The sequence below is a fragment of the Rhinichthys klamathensis genome, unplaced genomic scaffold, assembly GCF_029890125.1.
Source record: "Rhinichthys klamathensis goyatoka isolate OS25496 unplaced genomic scaffold, OSU_Roscu_1.1 h1tg000358l_1, whole genome shotgun sequence".
Lineage (NCBI taxonomy): Eukaryota > Metazoa > Chordata > Actinopteri > Cypriniformes > Leuciscidae > Rhinichthys > Rhinichthys klamathensis.
Genome location: NW_026606867.1, coordinates 1,508,829 through 1,528,019, shown reverse-complemented (window position 1 = coordinate 1,528,019; position 19,191 = coordinate 1,508,829). Strand labels below are relative to the sequence as shown.

At 45.3% G+C, this 19,191-nt stretch overlaps 1 protein-coding gene across 3 annotated transcripts in view; it reads left to right on the top strand.

The window, feature by feature from the left end:
- The window catches only part of vangl1 (VANGL planar cell polarity protein 1), a 42,022-nt gene extending 38,058 nt beyond the window's left edge, over nucleotides 1-3,964 (top strand). For all 3 annotated transcript variants that reach the window (XM_056232960.1, XM_056232962.1, XM_056232961.1), the window contains one exon: nucleotides 1,818-3,964. In XM_056232960.1, the coding sequence (XP_056088935.1) occupies nucleotides 1,818-2,078 (261 nt within the window). In that variant the 3' untranslated portion in view covers nucleotides 2,079-3,964. The remainder of the gene's footprint in view (nucleotides 1-1,817) is intronic.
- Nucleotides 3,965-19,191: the final 15,227 nt, after the last annotated feature.

Sequence of the window (19,191 nt, the reverse complement as noted above, 5' to 3'; positions counted from 1 at the left end):
CATCCATGATGCGAATCTCCCGTTCCACCACATCCCAAAGATGCTCTATTGGGTTGAGATCTGGTGACTGTGGAGGCCATTTTAGTACAGTGAACTCATTGTCATCTTCAAGAAACCAATTTGAAATGATTAGAGCTTTGTGACATGGTGGAAGTAGCCATCAGAGGATGGGTACATGGTGGCCATAAAGGGATGGACATGGTCAGAAACAATGCTCAGGTAGGCCGTGGCATTTAAACGATGCCCAATTGGCACTAAGGGGCCTAAAGTGTGCCAGGAAAACATCCCCCACACCATTACACCACCACCACCAGCCTGCACAGTGGTAACAAGGCATGATGGTTCCATGTTCTCATTCCGTTTACGCCAAATTCTGACTCTAACATCTGAATGTCTCAACAGAAATCGAGACTCATCAGACCAGGCAACATTTTTCCAGTCTTCAACTGTTCAATTTTGGTGAGCTCTTGCAAATTGTAGCCTCTTTTTCCTATTTGTAGTGGAGATGAGTGGTACCCGGTGGAGTCTTCTGCTGTTGTAGCCCATCCGCCTCAAGGTTGTGCGTGTTGTGGCTTCACAAATGCTTTGCTGCATACCTCGGTTGTAACGAGTGGTTATTTCAGTCACTGTTGCCCTTCTATCAGCTCGAACCAGTCTGGCCATTCTCCTCTGACCTCTGGCATCAACAAGGCATTTCCGCCCACAGAACTGCCGCTCACTGGATGTTTTTTCTTTTTCGGACCATTCTCTGTAAACCCTAGAGATGGTTGTGCGTGAGAATCCCAGTAGATTAGCAGTTTCTGAAATACTCAGACCAGCCCTTCTGGCACCAACAATCATGCCACGTTTAAAGTCACTCAAATCAACTTTCTTCCCCATACTGATGCTCGGTTTGAACTGCAGGAGATTGTCTTGACCATGTCTACATGCCTAAATGCACTGAGTTGCCGCCATGTGATTGGCTGCTTAGAAATTAAGTGTTAACGAGCAGTTGGACAGGTGTACCTAATAAAGTGGCCGGTGAGTGTATATATATATACTATTTATTTTATGCAAGTGGCAACCTTCCTGTCTCTCTCTTGAAAATCAAGCATAGCGTCAGTTCTGGCAGGTCACGTTAGTCAGACTCTCAGCTGATCCACGTCTATCTATAGGAATATGACGCCTATCACACCTGTATACATATATAAGCTCCTTCAGTATTATCAGCAGCTATCACGTTTCTCAGGAGCCAATTACCCTCCTCCATCCCCAGCTCCTCCTCTCGTCCAGTCAGGATTTGGCATTCTGATTCCCCTTGAATCAGAATAAATTTTTTGTACATTAAAATATTGACACCAATGATATCTGCATACATTCATGTTGGTTCTGTTCCGTTTACCCTAAGGGGGGTTATTGCTGCTCTCCCTGCTCTTATCCATGCTAGGCTGCAATCCAATAAATGTTTGAAACTTCAACCGCAGTTAAAACTAACACACTCAAAAGAGAAGTGACAACCGTATTACCGTATTTGCAGTATGTACGTCAGTTATGTAATTTTTTTACATTTGTTATTGGTCTTTTCTTTCTCAATTAAACTGATCTGTCTGTACTGCATATCACTATCAATCTCTCTGTCTCACTATTTAATTATTTACTCAAACATTTTTACTGATGTTTTGGGAAAATTCTAATCGATTTTAAAATATTACACAACTTCTAATCAAATCAGCTCACTGAATAGCACTAGAAGATGTCACTGTACAGTACTAGCAGATGTCACTGTACTGTACTAGCAGATATCACTGAACAGAAATGATGCTGCTGTTCTCTGTTAGGCATTTCTGGAGAGCTATCTGATGGCTGGGCCCACGCTGCAGTACGGGAGAGAGTGCTGGCAGACCCGGCAGTGGACGCTGGTTAGCGAGGCGTCTGTCACCAGTCCCCTCCATCAAGGCTCTGAGTTCCAGCTCAAATCGTCTGACTTCAGCTTAGTGGTCACAAGTAAAGCTATCCCTCACCTCAAACTCAGTGAGGAGTACGTCCACCCCAAGTCCCACAAGTTTGTACTACAGCTACAGTCCGAGACCTCCGTCTGATGGATTCAGTTGCTTTTGCCCATATGGTTTTCTACGCTTGTAAATTTTGGACTAGTACTATTTTGTTTTAAATTCTTTTTCACTTTTTCACAGTTTATAATATTGGATGTATTTTGATACAATATTTGTTACTGCCAAGAACAGAAGAGGAAAAAAATGTATACCTGTATTGTATGTATCCGATTACCTAGTGCTGACTGGTTTGATTGTGTGTTTGTGTTGCTTTGTATGTTACTTTTTTGCAAAGAGTAAATGCTAATTATATGTACTCTGATAAGGACCAGCCCGAGGCATAATGGATAAAGTTTAGCTTTTTGCAAGTAGATATTGTTTATCATATCTATGTTTCTGAGGCATGTATGTTTTTTCAATTGACTGAAACATAAATGAGCATCATGTTGGAATTCCATGAGATTGTGGTAAGGTCGGAAACATCAGTTAGGGAGTTGGAATTGTCAATGCCATAATAGTGGCATGAAAGCCAAACATACAAAATCATTTTCAGCCTGCTTGATTTCAACAATTGTTATTTGTTTGGATAAAACGGATAATATATTGAAGAAAACAGCCTTTCCTGTGTGATGAATAAATTGTGATTTGTAGTTTGCCTCTTTTATTGTGTGGTAATTAAATTGTTAATACGGTATTTTTACATTTAATTTATTTTTTATCGTGCGTGATGCATCATCGATAAAGCAACAACTTGTGTTTATAAAATACAACCCCATTAATGCTGCCTAACACATTTATAAACATTGCTCTTGACTGTGTTTTTGTCCAAGCTTGAAATTTCTTTGCTTATATAGCAGAAAGAAAAAAATAAACCTATCATGCCTTTTTTTCTACTACTCTAGTGATGGTTTCCAATAAGGATTATATATGATTTCTTTTGTATTTAATGATACGGGACAATTATGTTTTATATTATTTCTACATGTTATAGCTGCTAAAGCATATATTTTCCCATTGTGTATTGTCTGTTCTGTCCTATCTGATCATTCAAACCCATTTAAAACAGTTTGTCAGAAATTAGTTATGATAAAGCACAACAATCTATGCCATTACCCATTACAAATCAAAAATCAGTTTGTTTCAAATATTTCTCATCAGTGTTACATTTTTTAAGGAGAAATATCGCAGATTTATTTTCCTGATGATCCTGGTTTTATTAAAAGAGATTCTACAGAACTTCTCTGTTCCTCTCAAACAACAGTAGAAGCAAATTTTTTTCATCTGAAAGTTTAATATAAAACATATTAACAATTCTGATCCTTTTCATAGTGTCATATTTGTTGCAAATCTCAGAAGTTTTGAAATGTTCAAATTATCTTTAAAGAAGAGTCACAGAGTCAATGCTTTGCCTCATTGTGCCAATGTAAATCTAAGCCTTTAAAGGAGCCAGGAGAAAAAATACTTTGGGCAAAAATGTTTAAAACAAGTTTTCCCCTTTCAAATATACATTTCTGTGTTTTGCTCTTTGGTGTAATGAATAGTGGCCTAAGACTTACATCAAATCAAATCAAATCCTCCAAAGTTCCTGATTGTAAAACACTTCATATTGGACAAACATGTTGGGTATTTCTTACATTATATGTTCAGCAAGATAATGTTTATGATTTGTGGTGGATTCTTAGTTATTCTCACTTTCAAACTGGAATTTGTTGTTGTCTTTAGAGTTGTAACCTATATATATGTATGTATATATAAATATGGAATATTTCATGTATTAAAACTGTACTATATGTATATATATTTATTTATTTATTAGTGTATGTAGTTTACAATAATTTTTGTGTACACCTCTGCATGTGTATATGTTTTATTACTGTAATCACCATAATTTCCGCTGTGGATATAAAAATATAAAACCTTTTTGGACAGTTGAATTGCATTCAAATGGATTTTCTAGATATGTCTGAAATGGACTTTGAGACAAAAAATAAGGCAAATTAATGTTCTTATTCTAATGAATAATTGAGCAGCCCTTTCATTTGTCACATGCTGATTGTCATTGTTATGGTCAATGAACAATTGAGGCTAAGCATATTTATTTTTAGTATGCTTTTTAGACCCTGTCCTAAATATAATGTGGATCCTGCCATTTACACTAGAGCCATCTTTGTTATAAATAGCTGACTGAAACAGGCTAGTTAACAATAAATCTTTAAAGTGCATTTTATCTATAGTATTATCAGTAAGTCAACAGCAATGCTATCGTTTTAACAAACTGTCTAATCCATTAACATCCTGTCAGGTGAAACATGTTTAAGCATTTACATTTTGACATTGTTGATTTTAACTTTTTTCTGGGATCAGTGTAACCCTTGTTCCCTTTCGTAGTCACTACGAGTCACAATCGCTGTCTTACGTGTTTGGGCATAGATCACGGTAAGACAGCGTTTGTGGATGCTTTATGTTCTCACTGCAAGAACATGACCATCTCAACACTTTGGTCGAGACTCGATGACCTCCCCTCATCCACACCCCGATCTACCCCCTCCACGAGAGGTGGTACTTCGGCTGGTGGCCAGAGTGACCTGAGGGTAACAGTGTGGAATCAACTTCTTCTCCTTCTTCTCAACGAGAAGACCCCAGAAAATGCTCGATCAGTGTCGTGCTTTCCTTACTGCAAGATGGGTTGGAGCGAAGGCTGTCTACCTCCACCCTGAACTTTTATGTTGCCGCTATTGCCACACATCATGACGTAGTCGAGGGTAAGTCCATGGGAAAGCACGACCTGATCATCAGGTTCCTGGGAGGAGCGAGGAGACTGAATCCCTCTTGGGACCTCTCAGTGGTTTTAACTGCCCTGCAGAGTGCTCCCTTTGAGCCTCTGCAATCAGAGCTTAAGTTCCTGTCAATTAAGACAGCGCTCCTGGTTGCATTGACCTCCATTAAGAGGGTATGGGACCTGCAGGCATTTTCCGTTGACGAAGCGTACCTGGAATTCGGACCGGCCTATTCTCACGTGATCCTGAGACCCCGGCCTGGATATGTGCCCAAGGTTCCCACCACTCCCTTTCGAGATCAGGTGGTGAACCTGCAAGGGCTGCCCCTGGAGGAGGCAGACCCAGCCTTGGCACTGCTCTGTCCAGTACGCGCCCTCCGTGCTTACATAGACAGAACGCAGTGTTTCAGGACCTCTGACCAGCTCTTTGTCTGTTATGGTGGGAAGCTGAAGGGAAAGGCTCTCTCCAAGCAAAGGTTGTCTCACTGGATAGTGGACGCCATTAATTTGGCATACCAGCAGCAAGGTCGACCGTGCCCCCTTGGTGTGAAGGCCCGTGTAGGAGGAGTGTGGCTTCCTCTTGGGCTCTAACGCATGGCGCCTAGCTAACAGACATCTGCAGAGCTGCAGGCTGGGCGACACCCATCACATTCGCGAGATTCTACAATCACCGAGTGGAGCCAGTGTCCTCTCATGTACTCGCTTCAACCAGCCGGTACTAGAATCTGCTCAGGTGTCTTCGCTTGCTCGCCATTCCACTCCACGGACTGGATACATGCAATATTGTCCTCAGGTGAGCCTCCCCGAGAAGCCCTGAGTTCCTCCAGCGCTGTTGACATCAACGCCAGGGTTATGCCACCGACAGCTTTCGCGTTGGCTAGGTGCCGCCATGTTGATGGTTCCTCTCTGGTCGACCCCCACATGTGTATTTCCACTGTAAGCCTCTCTGAGCATGTGTCAAGCCACCTTGCCACCCCTGGGGTTGAAACCTTCCACCCTGCGGGCTGGACACCCCAGTGTTTTCCATATGCAGCCCCCTCCCGGGTCATATGTGTATTCTGTAAGTCCCCCCCACCTTCCCCACCTTCCCCCCCTTCGGGCAGGCAATAATTGCATATTTCTACTGAGATATGCTTCCCAGTGTACCTTGGTATACCTGTGTTAAGTAGGAGTCCTTCGTCCGTGCTAGTCTCACGACGGGGAGCTCAGACTTACACAGGGCACTGTAAGACAGCCGAGGTCTATTTTATCACTCCTTTGAACAGGAAGGGGGCCAGAGCAAATTACAGTGCCTGACATCGTACTTGCGAGTTCACACACCTCTTTAACATTAATTTTAGTGATCTCAGACTGGCGAAGTCGAACATCATTAGTGCCGACGTGAATAATAATCTTAGAGAATTTACAATTAGCATTAGCCAGCACTTTTAAATTTGCTTTGATGTCAGGCGCTCTGTCTCCCGGCAAACATGTGACTATGGTGGCTGGTGTCTCTATTTTCACGTTCCGTGTAATAGAATTGCCAATAACTAGGGCACATTCAACAGGATTCTCAGTGGGTGTTTCACTGAGTGGGGAGAACCGGAAACGGAACGGAAGAGCGGTGTTTTGTCCCGCGACTACAGCATCTCACGGTCAGCCAGTTGCCCTGCTCAGCCAGTTGCCCTGCTGCACGGGCTCTACAGCCGGAACCGAACAATGTACAGTGTTCACTAAGCTAGTCGCATCCAAAGCCCTTGCACTCTTACAATTAACCTCTATTAAAGTTTGGATGCGTGTCTCTAGTTCTGCAAATCTTCTCCGTCAGCCTGACTGTCTCCCTGCATTTATCACATGTAAATCCTATATTGCTGACAGAGAAGGCTATACTATACATGTGACATAAAGTGCAAGTGACAATAACAGGAGAAGACATTACTCACCGTGTTTGTTGACTGACCCTATACTTACCACAGTTATTTGATTGATTCGTAAAAGGCGCGGAATTTTTTAAATTTAAAATTGAATTTTTTTTATTTTTTAAATAAAAATAAATATATTATTTAAAAATAAAGAAAGAAAGATCGCAGGCACGGATGGCGCGCGTGCGTGCCAGAAAAAAATAAAATAAAATAAAGACAACAGGCACGAATGACGCGTTAACAGGCTAGCGAGTTACTAGCGTGTTGTGCAGGCTAGAGAAATTACTAGCGTGTTGTGCTAGTTATAACGATTTAGATAGAAGCTAGCGATGTCAGATTAATGTGTGGTGATGAGTAAGATATAATTAGCAATATAAACAACACAGAATGATAGTAAATAAAGATTCAAAACAGAAACCAATACGGAGCTAACAGACGCAAACCACTCAGCCAATTGTAGAGCACGGCGCATTGCACATTGTAGAGCACAGCGTCTTCTCGACATGATGCTATCCAGCATCCACAGGAATCAGCTGCAGTGTTTGATTTTCAAGTTTTCCCTCTGTGTCTGCGCGCGCAATAGTGGGCGGGCAATATGCTAATGTTTCGTCTTGACGTCACAACAAACTAGCTTATGACTCGTTTGAAAAACGATTCATTTAATTGACTCAGAGTCGACTATTAATTTTGAAAGACAATAACTTTATATACGGTGCACTTTCAGATTTAAAACTTTGCAGGATGTGTTCCTTCACTTAGAGCTATGTTAAACACTACATGAAAGGTCATTTTCAATAATCCATAATAGGGGCCCTTTAATCCCATAGAGAACCTGTGGTCAATCCTCAAAAGGTGAGTGGCCAAGCAGAAGCCCACAAAAAAAAAAAGGCAAGAATGGATCGCCATCAGTCAGGATTTGGCCCCGAAGCTGATATCCAGCATGCTAGAGTCAATTGCACACTGTAAAAAAATAATCCTGTAAAACAGTAAACTACTGGCAGTAGTGTGTAAGAAAAAAATATGGTGTGTTACTGTTTTTTTTAATTAACAGCTAAATACCATTTTGTCCGCTATATACTGTTAAATTAGTTTTATACTGTAGCTGACAAAACGGTATTTAGTTGTTCATTTCAAACACAGTAACACACCATATTTTTACGGTATGATGCTGGCAACCACAGCTGCCAGTAGTTTACCGTTTTTTTTACAGTGCAGAGGTCATGAAGAAAAAGGGTCAACACTGTAAATATTGACTCTGCATATATATAATATTTTTGCTAGTAAACGCCTTTAAAACTTATTAAATGCTTATCATTGTTCTCTTACGAGAGGTTCTCTCGTATTGCGTAAGTTTAGCTTACGCTACGGGTAAAGTTCATCTTTTCTCGAGATACTGAAGCCAAAATTATCCTTAATTTTGTAAACTTTGTCAACGCAGTGTAGCAGCTGCAGACCTAGAGCAGGCTGACTAGCGTGCTCATTGGCTGCCCTGCGGCAACTACAGCAGCCTACCAGTGAGCCTGGCGTGACGTCACGCCCAATGGTGACACTTCGCGCCCAGTACGTGTCACAGCCCGCTCAGGGGTGTGTGGCTTAGCGTATAAAAGCGGGGCTCGGAGGCTGCTACCCTGATTTTCATCTCTTCAGCAAAGCTCTTCGCACCGCTGGATCTGAGAGAAGCCGCCGCCGTCGAATTCAGCGACTGCAAGCAGAGGAAAGCGGGTGAGGAAGCCGGTCGACTTCTCGCCGCCTTCAGCCTTCCGTGCCAGCAACGCTATCCGGCGACATATCCTTTTCTGCTCTTACACTGTTTTACTGTGTGTGTGTGTGCTCGCCGCTGCGACACACACTTTTCTAAACGAGCGCGAGCGCTCTTGTCAGAATGCCTCGCAGTTCCTGTGGCTCGTGCCGAGCACCGCTCAGCGCCGGAGACCGCCACGTGATCTGCGCTCTCTGCCGGACCACGCAGCCCTCGCACTTTCGTCGGGCGGCTGCGTCCATTGCGTAAAACTGTCCATGTCGACCCTGAGGGCTCGTCTGGACCTCTTCAACGCCGAAGCTGTCACTCCGTCTTCTGTTGGACCGCACAAAAAGAAGCGCCGTGCTCAGAGACTGCCGGAGCCCGACGCGGAAGACAAACACTCGCCGGGACAAGTTCCCTCGAGTGCCTCTTTCGTCTTCCCCACCACCCCTCACTGACGCGCATCCAGGAGTCCGGACGGATGCGTTCGGGTGTGGACGCTGAGCTGATGCGTCTCCTGGTCAAGGCCGTCGACCGCCTCGGCCTCGAGTGGTCACCGCCCAAGGAGCCTGCGCTTAATCGCCTAGATGGCTGTTTTCTGCAGCGCCATCATCAGCCACCGCCATCAAGGCCTGCTCCCTTCCTGCCGGAGCTCCACACCGAACATTCTAAATCGTGGAATGCACCATTCTCCGCGAGGCTCCACACCAGTGTCTCCGCGGCGCTCTCCCACGTGGACGGCGCCGCCGAGAAGGGGTACATTTCTATCCCCCAAGTGGAAGAAGCGGTTGCAGTGCACCTTTGCCCGCCCTCCACTGGATGGCGCTCAAAATCTGCTCTCCCGTCAAAAGCCTGCAGGACTACGTCAGCACTCGTCGGCCGCACCTTCTCCGCCGCCGGACAAGCTGCTTCCGCCCTGCACTCAATGGCCATTCTACAGATCCTACAAGCCGACCTCCTTCGTGAATGGGACGAGAAGGGCTCGGATCCAGCTGCAGTCGTTGATTTGAGGAGCGCGACGGACCTTTCCCTTCGCGCCACTAAAACTGCAGCACAGGCCATCGGCAGATGCATGGCTGAGCTCACCATTACAGAGAGGCACCTCTGGTTGACGCTTGCAGACATGAGGGAATCTGAGCACCGCTCTCCCCCACCGGTCTCTTCGGCCCAGCAGTCAACGGCGTCAGCGATCGCTTCTCCAAAGTGCAAAAGACCTCGCAGGCCATGAATTTGTTTCTGCCACGACGCTCGAGCTCAGCTACTGGCCACTCACGTGACAAGCCGCCTGCTCGGAGTTCTACTCAGCTCCCAGCCAAGCCTGCCGCTTCTCAGCGACGACAGGGCGGCCGCCCTAGGGATAGCCGCCACAGGCCGCCCTCGGCCTAGGATTGTGTTGAAGCCCGAGCAAGTGAAGCCCTCCTAACATCAAGGGAGAAAAGACGGTTAAGTCCCGCTGCGGCCGGACCACCGTCAAAACACCACACCTTGTCAGTCCCCTCACAGAAGGCTACTGCAAGAGAGTATTTAGCAGCCAACGAGCTGGTTACATCACCCTCTCGCCTGCACACAACCGCCGTTTTTACGGCGACCCACAGAAATCTCATAAAGAGTGTATTTTCTGTTCATCCGGCTCACGCCGCTGGTGTTTTAAGTGTAGAGAATGTGCCCACGCCTCAGTGTTCACCCCTACACACAAGCACTATAACTCATGTGTCCTTCATGCCCACAGAGGCCACTCACATAAAGCTGGCAAATGCCGCTCGAGTGTTAGATGTAAACATCGCGCTCGCGAACACGCGCTCGCGTCCATCTTATGCCCGCTCTGTCACACGGCCAGTTCAACCTCGTATAAATCAGGGTATGAGTGTAAGTCACGTGCCCGCTCACGAGCGCTCACTCTTACTAACAGACACACGAACAGACACACTGTCCCTGGCGATGCTCGCGCATCACAGAATGTTCAAAAAGCGCTCCCCGTTCACAGTAACCGGGTCGTCTCATTTAAAACAGCCAGCTGTTGCTGTCAGCGAGCCGTCGCACATGAATACTCATATGAGTCGGGCTGCGAATGTAAGTTACGTGCCCGCCCCAGCGCGCTCACGCTTACTAATAAACGCCTCGCCTCCGGCGCCGCGCACTCGCTACAAAGCTCTCAGAAAACGTTCCCTGTTCAAGGTAACCGGGGCATCATATATGAAACAGCGTGCCATCGCTGTCAGCGAGCCGCCGTATTCAAGCACTCATACCGGTCAGATTGTGAATGTATGTCGCGAGCTCGCTCACGAGCAAGTGCGCTTACTATCAATCGCTCCGCCTCAAGCACCGCTCGCGCTTCAGAAAGCCATCGTAAAACGCTCCCCATTCAGTGTAATCGGGTCGTTACATACGAATCAGCCGAAAGCGGCTGTCAGCGAGCCGCTTTGTTCAAGCACCGAGGGCGCGCGCGCCGCGCTCACATCTCCGGTCCAGTTCCCAAAGCCCACAGTGTGCGGCGATCGGGACCCGGAGGCCATTCTCCCCCTGGCCACACATGCAAAAGCATGGGAAGCGATTCCAGGGGTTTCAGAGTGGGTGCTGAGCACAATAAGACAGGGCTATGTACTACAGTTCGCTCGCCGTCCCCCGCGTTTCCACGCACGGACCGAGTCAACAGTGAACGCGAAAGTAGCACATCTACTCTACGCAGAAATAGCCAAACTGCTGTGCAAAGGGGCTATAGAACCGGTACCGCCTTCTCTGAGCGAGTCAGGCTTTTACAGCCGTTATTTTCTCGTACCGAAGAAGGACGGAGGTCTGAGACCTATCTTAGATCTGAGATTTTTTAACAAAGCTCTCATGAGAAGACCGTGCAAAACGATTACATCCAGACAGATTCTCGCGCAAATTCGCCCGAGGGACTGGTTTATATCTCTCGATCTGAAAGACGCTTATTTTCAGATACAGATGTCACGAAACGTGCTAGGCAAAAAAGGTGTGAGGACTCAAATGCAGGAGAATGGTAATTTATTACAAAAATAAACAAACACAAAGCAAAAAACCCACGAGGGGGAAAAACACAATGAATAAAAATGAAACAACAACTGAACCTTAACATGAAGCGGATCACGGGGAACGGGAGACTTTAGACAACGATCCGACAAAGACTGCAAACAAGAGGAGACTTAAGAAGGGAACTAATCAAGAGGGGACAGGTGGAAGAACTCAAACAATAATCAGGTAACGAGGGGGAGGGATCAGACAACGACAAGAGCACATGGTCCAAAATAACAAAACACCCATGTGCAGCACAAGACAGGACAGGCATGTGACATTACCCCCTCCCTACGGAGCGGCTACCAGACGCTCCATAAGACCGGGGCGGGACAGGAAGGACAGACCAGGGCGGGACAGGAAGGACAGACCAGGGCGGGACGGGAGGGACAGACCAGGGCGGGACGGGAGGGACAGACCAGGGCGGGACGGGAGGGACAGACCAGGGCGGGACGGGAGGGACAGACCAGGGCGGGACGGGAGGGACAGACCAGGGCGGGACAGGAGGGATGGACCAGGGCGGAACGGGAGGGACAGACCGGGGCGGGACGGGAGGGACAGACCAAGGCGGGACGGGAGACAATGATCCGACAAAGACTGCAAACAAGAGGAGACTTAAGAAGGGAACTAATCAAGAGGGGACAGGTGGAAGAACTCAAACAATAATCAGGTAAGGAGGGGGAGGGATCAGACAACGACAAGAGCACATGGCCCAAAATAACAAAACACCCATGTGCAGCACAAGACAGGACAGGCATGTGACAACAGATTACACCCCGTCACAGGCCATTCTTGAGATTCGCCTTCGACAGCCAGGTATATCAGTACACCGTTCTCCCGTTCGGCCTGTCCCTGGCACCCCGTACATTTACGAAGTGCACCGACACGGCGCACGCCCCCCTGAGAAACCAGGGTGTGTGAATTCTGAACTATTTGGACGATTGGCTGATTTTAGCACAGTCAGAGATGGAACTTGTATCTCACAAAACTATGCTACTCAGTCATTTGGAAAGATTGGGTCTCACGGTCAACTGGACCAAGAGCTCATTACTGCCCAGCCAGTCAATCTCCTTTCTAGGAATGGAACTGGACTCTGTGGCTATGAAGGCTCGACTGTCGACAGAGCGCGCGCGCCGTGTTCGACACCTAGCCGCATCTCTCCAGAAGGGCAAAACCACCTCCCTGAAAATGTTTCAGAGGATGCTGGGCTGTACTGCAGCAGTGCTTCAGCTGGGCTTACTGCCCATGCGCCCGCTACAACGCTGGTTGAACGCCAGCGTGCCTCGCCAAGGATGGACGCGCGGCTACAGGCGGATCAGAGTGTCTCAGAGCTGCATTTCAGCTCTGCAGCCCTAGTTAGCGGCCGATTGGTACCAGCAGGGGGTGACGATGGGAGTGATTTCGCACCTAAAAGTCATCTCGACAGACGCCTCCAACTCAGGTTGGGGCGGCCTTTTCAAGGGCAGACCGGTTTTTGGCCTGTGGTCAGACCGAGAGAAACCCGGTGCTCCTTATAGCCCCGCGATGGGAGAACCAAACATGGTTCCCGGAACTAACACGGCTGACACGCACAGCCCCGTGGCCGATTCCGGTGAGGAGAGACCTCCTCTCTCAAGCCCGCGGCTCGATCTGGCATCCCCATCCAGAGCGCTGGTCTCTGCACGTATGGTTGATCAACGGATACCCGTTGTCCTGCCAGAAGGAGTTTTAAACACGATCACGCAGTCTAGAGCTCCCTCTACGAGACGGCTCTATGCGTCTAAATGGTCTCTGTTCTCCAAATGGTGCACCGACAAAAATCTGGACCCTCATACGGGTGAGGTCTCGCAGGTGCTCGGTTTCCTTCAAGAGCTGCTCGATAAGGGCAGGTCCCCATCCACGCTCAAAGTTTACATGGCGGCCGTTGCAGCTTTCGCTGAGTCGAAGCAAGGCCGGTCGCTAGGAAGGAACGAGCTGGTCATCCGCTTCCTGAGAGGAGCCAGAAGGATGAACCCACCGCGCCCACCTTCGGTTCCTATTTGGGATCTCTCCGTGGTCCTAGAGGCCCTAAAGATGCATCCCTTTGAACCGTTAGATTCAGTGAATCTAAAATACCTCTCGCTCAAAACCATTTTTCTTTTGGCTCTGTCATCAGTTAAACGTGTGGGGGACTTACACGCGCTTTCTGTTAGTGCAGCGTGCCTTGAGTTTGGTCCAAATGACTCTAAAGTCATCCTCAAACCAAGACATGGCTATGTCCCGAAGGTGATTGGCACTCCCTTTAGAGCGCAGGTCATTTCTCTGTCGGCTCTGCCAGCATCCGACAGCGAGAGCAGTGACAGCCTCCTCTGCCCCGTTAGGGCAATGAGAGCTTACGTTACGCGCTCCGCCCCTTTCAGACGCTCCGAACAGCTTTTCGTTTCATTTGGTGGGCGTACCAAAGGTCTCGCCGCCTCGAAACAGTCCCTATCCAGATGGATAGTGGACGCAGTTGCTGCTGCTTATGCGTCAAAAGGTCTGCAATGCCCTCTGGGTATCAGGGCTCATTCCACAAGAGGCATGGCCTCGTCGTGGGCATGGTCCAGTGGAATTTCCATTCACGACATCTGTATGGCGGCGGGCTGGGCCTCCCCGTCTACATTTGTGAGATTCTATAACATGGAAGTTCCCGCCTTGCAGGCTAGACTTCTGTAAGTCTAAATATGTGTATGATCTGCCCACATGGTTGTGCGCAGGCTACTTCACTGTTGAGCTCTCCTGGTTGAGCTGCACTGATATGGGTTAATATATATGTAACATGCAGCCCGGCGACGCCGCTCTGCATTCCCCATGGGTGCTTATGTTTATACATGTGCCAGCCCGCTTGCTGGCCACCTGAATTCCTACTTTCAGTGTTCCCCGGACTCCCTGGGACTCATAGAGTGGATGCTTGGCGCACACGGCGTTGACAAAGGGTTCCCGTAGCGTAAGCTAAACTTACGCAATACGAGAGAACCTCTCGTAAGAGAACGTACTCGGTTACCTAACGTAACCTCGGTTCTCTCTAGAGAGGGAACGAGTATTGCGTAACCGGCCGTGCTCGCGCCACGAGCGATTTTCGCTTCAGATGATGAAAACCAGGGAAGCAGCCTCCGAGCCCCGCTTTTATATGCTAAGTCACACTCCCCTGAGCGGGCTGAGACGCGTACTGGGTGCAAAGCGTCACCATTGGGCGTGACGTCACGCCAGGCTCACTGGTAGGCTACTGCAGTTGCCGCAGGGCAGCCAATGAGCGCACTAGTCAGCCTGCTCTAGGTCTGCAGCTGCTACACTGCGTTGACAAAGTTTGCAAAATTAAGGATAATTTTGGCTTCAGTATCTCGAGAAAAGATTAACTTTACCCGTAGCGTAAGCTAAACTTACGCAATACTCGTTCCCTCTCTAGAGAGAACCGAGGTTACGTTAGGTAACCGAGTACGTTTTCCAGTATACCGTAGAAATGTGGAAAAAATAATCTACAAATACTGAAGCAAAAAACGTTGTGAAACACAAATCTGTCACTGCCAATACTTTTGGCCACGGCTGTATGATTTTACTTCAACTCCACAATGCACATGATTTGCTTTATCAATGCTTTTATTGATTTGAGAAGTATCAGAGTAGGTATTGAGAGGAGATTTAAGAGAAGTTTAATTTAATGTCAATTCCCTCTGCCACAACAGCGGTTTCTACAGGAGCAGGTACAGTTCAGATATCTGAAAATATCATTTTGACTAGTCGAAATTAAATTAGGGATATCTCTAATTACATTTCTGTATGTATGATATGTCAGTTGCAGATATCTTGAATAGACCAGTGAAAAAGTATAGAGATATCTCAAATTCAATTTCTTACTTACAATTGCAGATATCTCTAATCATCATTCTGACTAGTCAAATTATAATTATGACTAGTCAAAATACAATTGTAACCATTTAAAGTATATTTATGGATAGTCAAACAACCATAGTTTAATGTGCCAATTTCACCTGCTATGTGATGTGTTCACTTAAATGCCCACTAGGGGGAGTTGTTGTATTATGTGGAGAATGGCTGCGTGACCACTTTTTTTTATTCTATCAAAGCCACTTGGAAGGCAAGCCGGGGTAGCAACAGTACGCAAGGAAGGAGACAAAGGGCCTTTTTTTCCTTTTTCTTTTTCTTTTTAATGGATGTCAATGGAAGAGATGCTTCGAATAAACTGCTTTTGACCCTGTCCGAAATGGCACACTTCATATGCACTTTCTTTCATTCTTGTGGACTTACAATGGCTGCCGTGTGCCCGTGTCCGTTTAGTCCATGGGTGCTTCTCAATCAGTTCCCTAGTTCAACTCCATGAAACATGCATGGATTGTGAAAAATCCAACATCTTTATTGACAGCAGATTCTCACGATTACAAAGAGCCCAAACACAACATAATCCATTGCGTTGATCGCGAGATATACCTCACGAAGTGATGCATGCTTGGCTAAAAAACATGTCTCTCATCTTTCCGGGATGCAATGTGTTTTCCAATGTTTCCGGAGCCATCCGTGCTTTTTTCAAACGTGGGATAACACAAAATATGTATCATCTTAAAGCTTAGAATCTCAGCTTTTTAAAGCATCTAACCACTTCGATCAACTCTGAACGAGTGCTGAGTAGTCCCTCTAACTCTGACGGCACCGCCCGCGGGGGCCACCTGGCTGCGAAAATATTAATTATCATATTTTTCAAAAATATTGCTTTGATTAACACAAAATAGGTGTCATTTGAAAGCTTAGAGTCTGAACTTTACAGTGAATGTAGCCAATTTAAACATCTCCTAAGTATTGCTTAGTTATTTGCTGATAAATAGAATTTATTTTTTTCATAATCTATAAAATACTTTTTTGTACTATGTACTGCAATGTGCCAAAAACATAATACAGCTCATGAAACATTCACAGATCGTTGAAAATGGCACATCATTTTTTACAGCATACTATTACAATTAAAATGAGCCCAAAATGAACATAATCTATTGCGTTTATGACAAGATATTCTCCATGGAGGAACAATTTTAAAAATGCCCATTAGGGGGCGTCAATGACTGAACAAAAAGCCTGTCTTGGTTCCAAATGCTGTAACTTTTGATTCCTTTATCCAATCACCACAAAATTTTATCCAGATGCAGCTCACATGTAGAGGGACTTCACCAAAAAAGAATTTTCCACCTACCTTACTTCCTTCCTGAGTTATTATATGTCAAATAAGAAAGATATGCAAAATCATAATAAAAATTATATTTATTTTTTGTCTTTTATCAGCAGTTTCTCGGCAGGAAAATGTCCAAATGTAATGTATTTTATCTTTTCAAAAAAATTGAAAAGTGTTCTATCAAACGATACCTACCTTTTGACTCTCCTTGCTATAGTTTTGGAGTTATGAGTCTTTAGTTTTGTGTGTCACTCAGAAAACAACAATTTTTTATTGCCTTTCAAATGTGTGAGGACTAAACAAAAAGGCAACCTTTGTTCAGAATGCTGTAACTTTTGAATACTTTATGCAATCACCACAAAATTTGATCCAGATGCAGGTCACCTGTAGAGGGACTTCACCAAAAAAGAATTTTTGAGCTACCATATTTCCTTCCAGAGTTACTCCATGTCAAACAAGAAATATATGCAAAATCATAATAAAATTATATATATTTTTGTCTTTTATCAGCAGTTTCTCAGCAGAAGAATGTCAAAATGTAATGTAATTTATATTTTCAAAAAATTTGAAAAGTGTTCTATCAAACAATACCTCCCTTTTGACTCTCCTTGTTACAGTTTTGGAGTTATGAGTCTTTACTTTTTATGTGTGTCTCTCAGACAAAACAACTCAAAAATGGCTTCAGTGCTTAACAGGTTAAGGGGAGGCTACTGTAAGGGGAGGCTCATATTCACCCAATTTAAAAAAAAAAAACTGGAAAAAAAACCCTGGTCTAGATTAGAACATATATCAGTGACTTGGGCAAATGTCCGAGCAGGAGGGAACCAGTTCATTACCATTAACAAACAAAATCTTAAATATATATATATATATATATATATATATATATATATATATATATATATATATATACACTCACCGGCCACTTTATTAGGTACCCCATGCTAGTAACGGGTTGGACCCCCTTTTGCCTTCAGAACTGCCTCAATTCTTCGTGGCATAGATTCAACAAGGTGCTGGAAGCATTCCTCAGGGAGTTTGGTCCATATTGACATGATGGCATCACACAGTTGCCGCAGATTTGTCGGCTGCACATCCATGATGCGAATCTCCCGTTCCACCACATCCCAAAGATGCTCTATTGGGTTGAGATCTGGTGACTGTGGAGGCCATTTTAGTACAGTGAACTCATTGTCATGTTCAAGAAACCAATTTGAAATGATTAGAGCTTTGTGACATGGTGGAAGTAGCCATCAGAGGATGGGTACATGGTGGCCATAAAGGGATGGACATGGTCAGAAACAATGCTCAGGTAGGCCGTGGCATTTAAACGATGCCCAATTGGCACTAAGGGGCCTAAAGTGTGCCAGGAAAACATCCCCCACACCATTACACCACCACCACCAGCCTGGACAGTGGTAACAAGGCATGATGGTTCCATGTTCTCATTCTGTTTACGCCAAATTCTGACTCTAACATCTGAATGTCTCAACAGAAATCGAGACTCATCAGACCAGGCAACATTTTTCCAGTCTTCAACTGTTCAATTTTGGTGAGCTCTTGCAAATTGTAGCCTCTTTTTCCTATTTGTAGTGGAGATGAGTGGTACCCGGTGGAGTCTTCTGCTGTTGTAGCCCATCCGCCTCAAGGTTGTGCGTGTTGTGGCTTCACAAATGCTTTGCTGCATACCTCGGTTGTAACGAGTGGTTATTTCAGTCACTGTTGCCCTTCTATCAGCTCGAACCAGTCTGGCCATTCTCCTCTGACCTCTGGCATCAACAAGGCATTTCCGCCCACAGAACTGCCGCTCACTGGATGTTTTTTCTTTTTCGGACCATTCTCTGTAAACCCTAGAGATGGTTGTGCGTGAAAATCCCAGTAGATTAGCAGTTTCTGAAATACTCAGACCAGCCCTTCTGGCACCAACAATCATGCCACGTTCAAAGTCACTCAAATCAACTTTCTTCCCCATACTGATGCTCGGTTTGAACTGCAGGAGATTGTCTTGACCATGTCTACATGCCTAAATGCACTGAGTTGCCGCCATGTGATTGGCTGCTTAGAAATTAAGTGTTAACGAGGAGTTGGACAGGTGTACCTAATAAAGTGGCCGGTGAGTGTATATATATATATATATATATATATATATATATATATATAAATGCATCACTAAATGAAATAGATTAACTTACCTTGAAATGTTTCTATTAGATTGCAGAGGTTCCACTGTTGTAGTTTGTCCCTAACAAATGAATCCATTTATCTAAAACATAAGTATAAACACGTTTAGTACAAAACATTTAATACAAATGCAAAATTGTCATAGCATATACTATAAATAGATGCTAATCCGTTAACTTTCTCCTGTAATACATTTAATACAACATGCATTACTATATTAAAGCAGCTGTACGTTTACCTTGAAACATCAGTTTCAAACTCATTCTGATGGTAAACTAAACAGTTATACAAACATGATGGTTAACTTACCTGACCCCACAAACGTATGTTATAGCTATGCATGTTTGAGTGGTGTG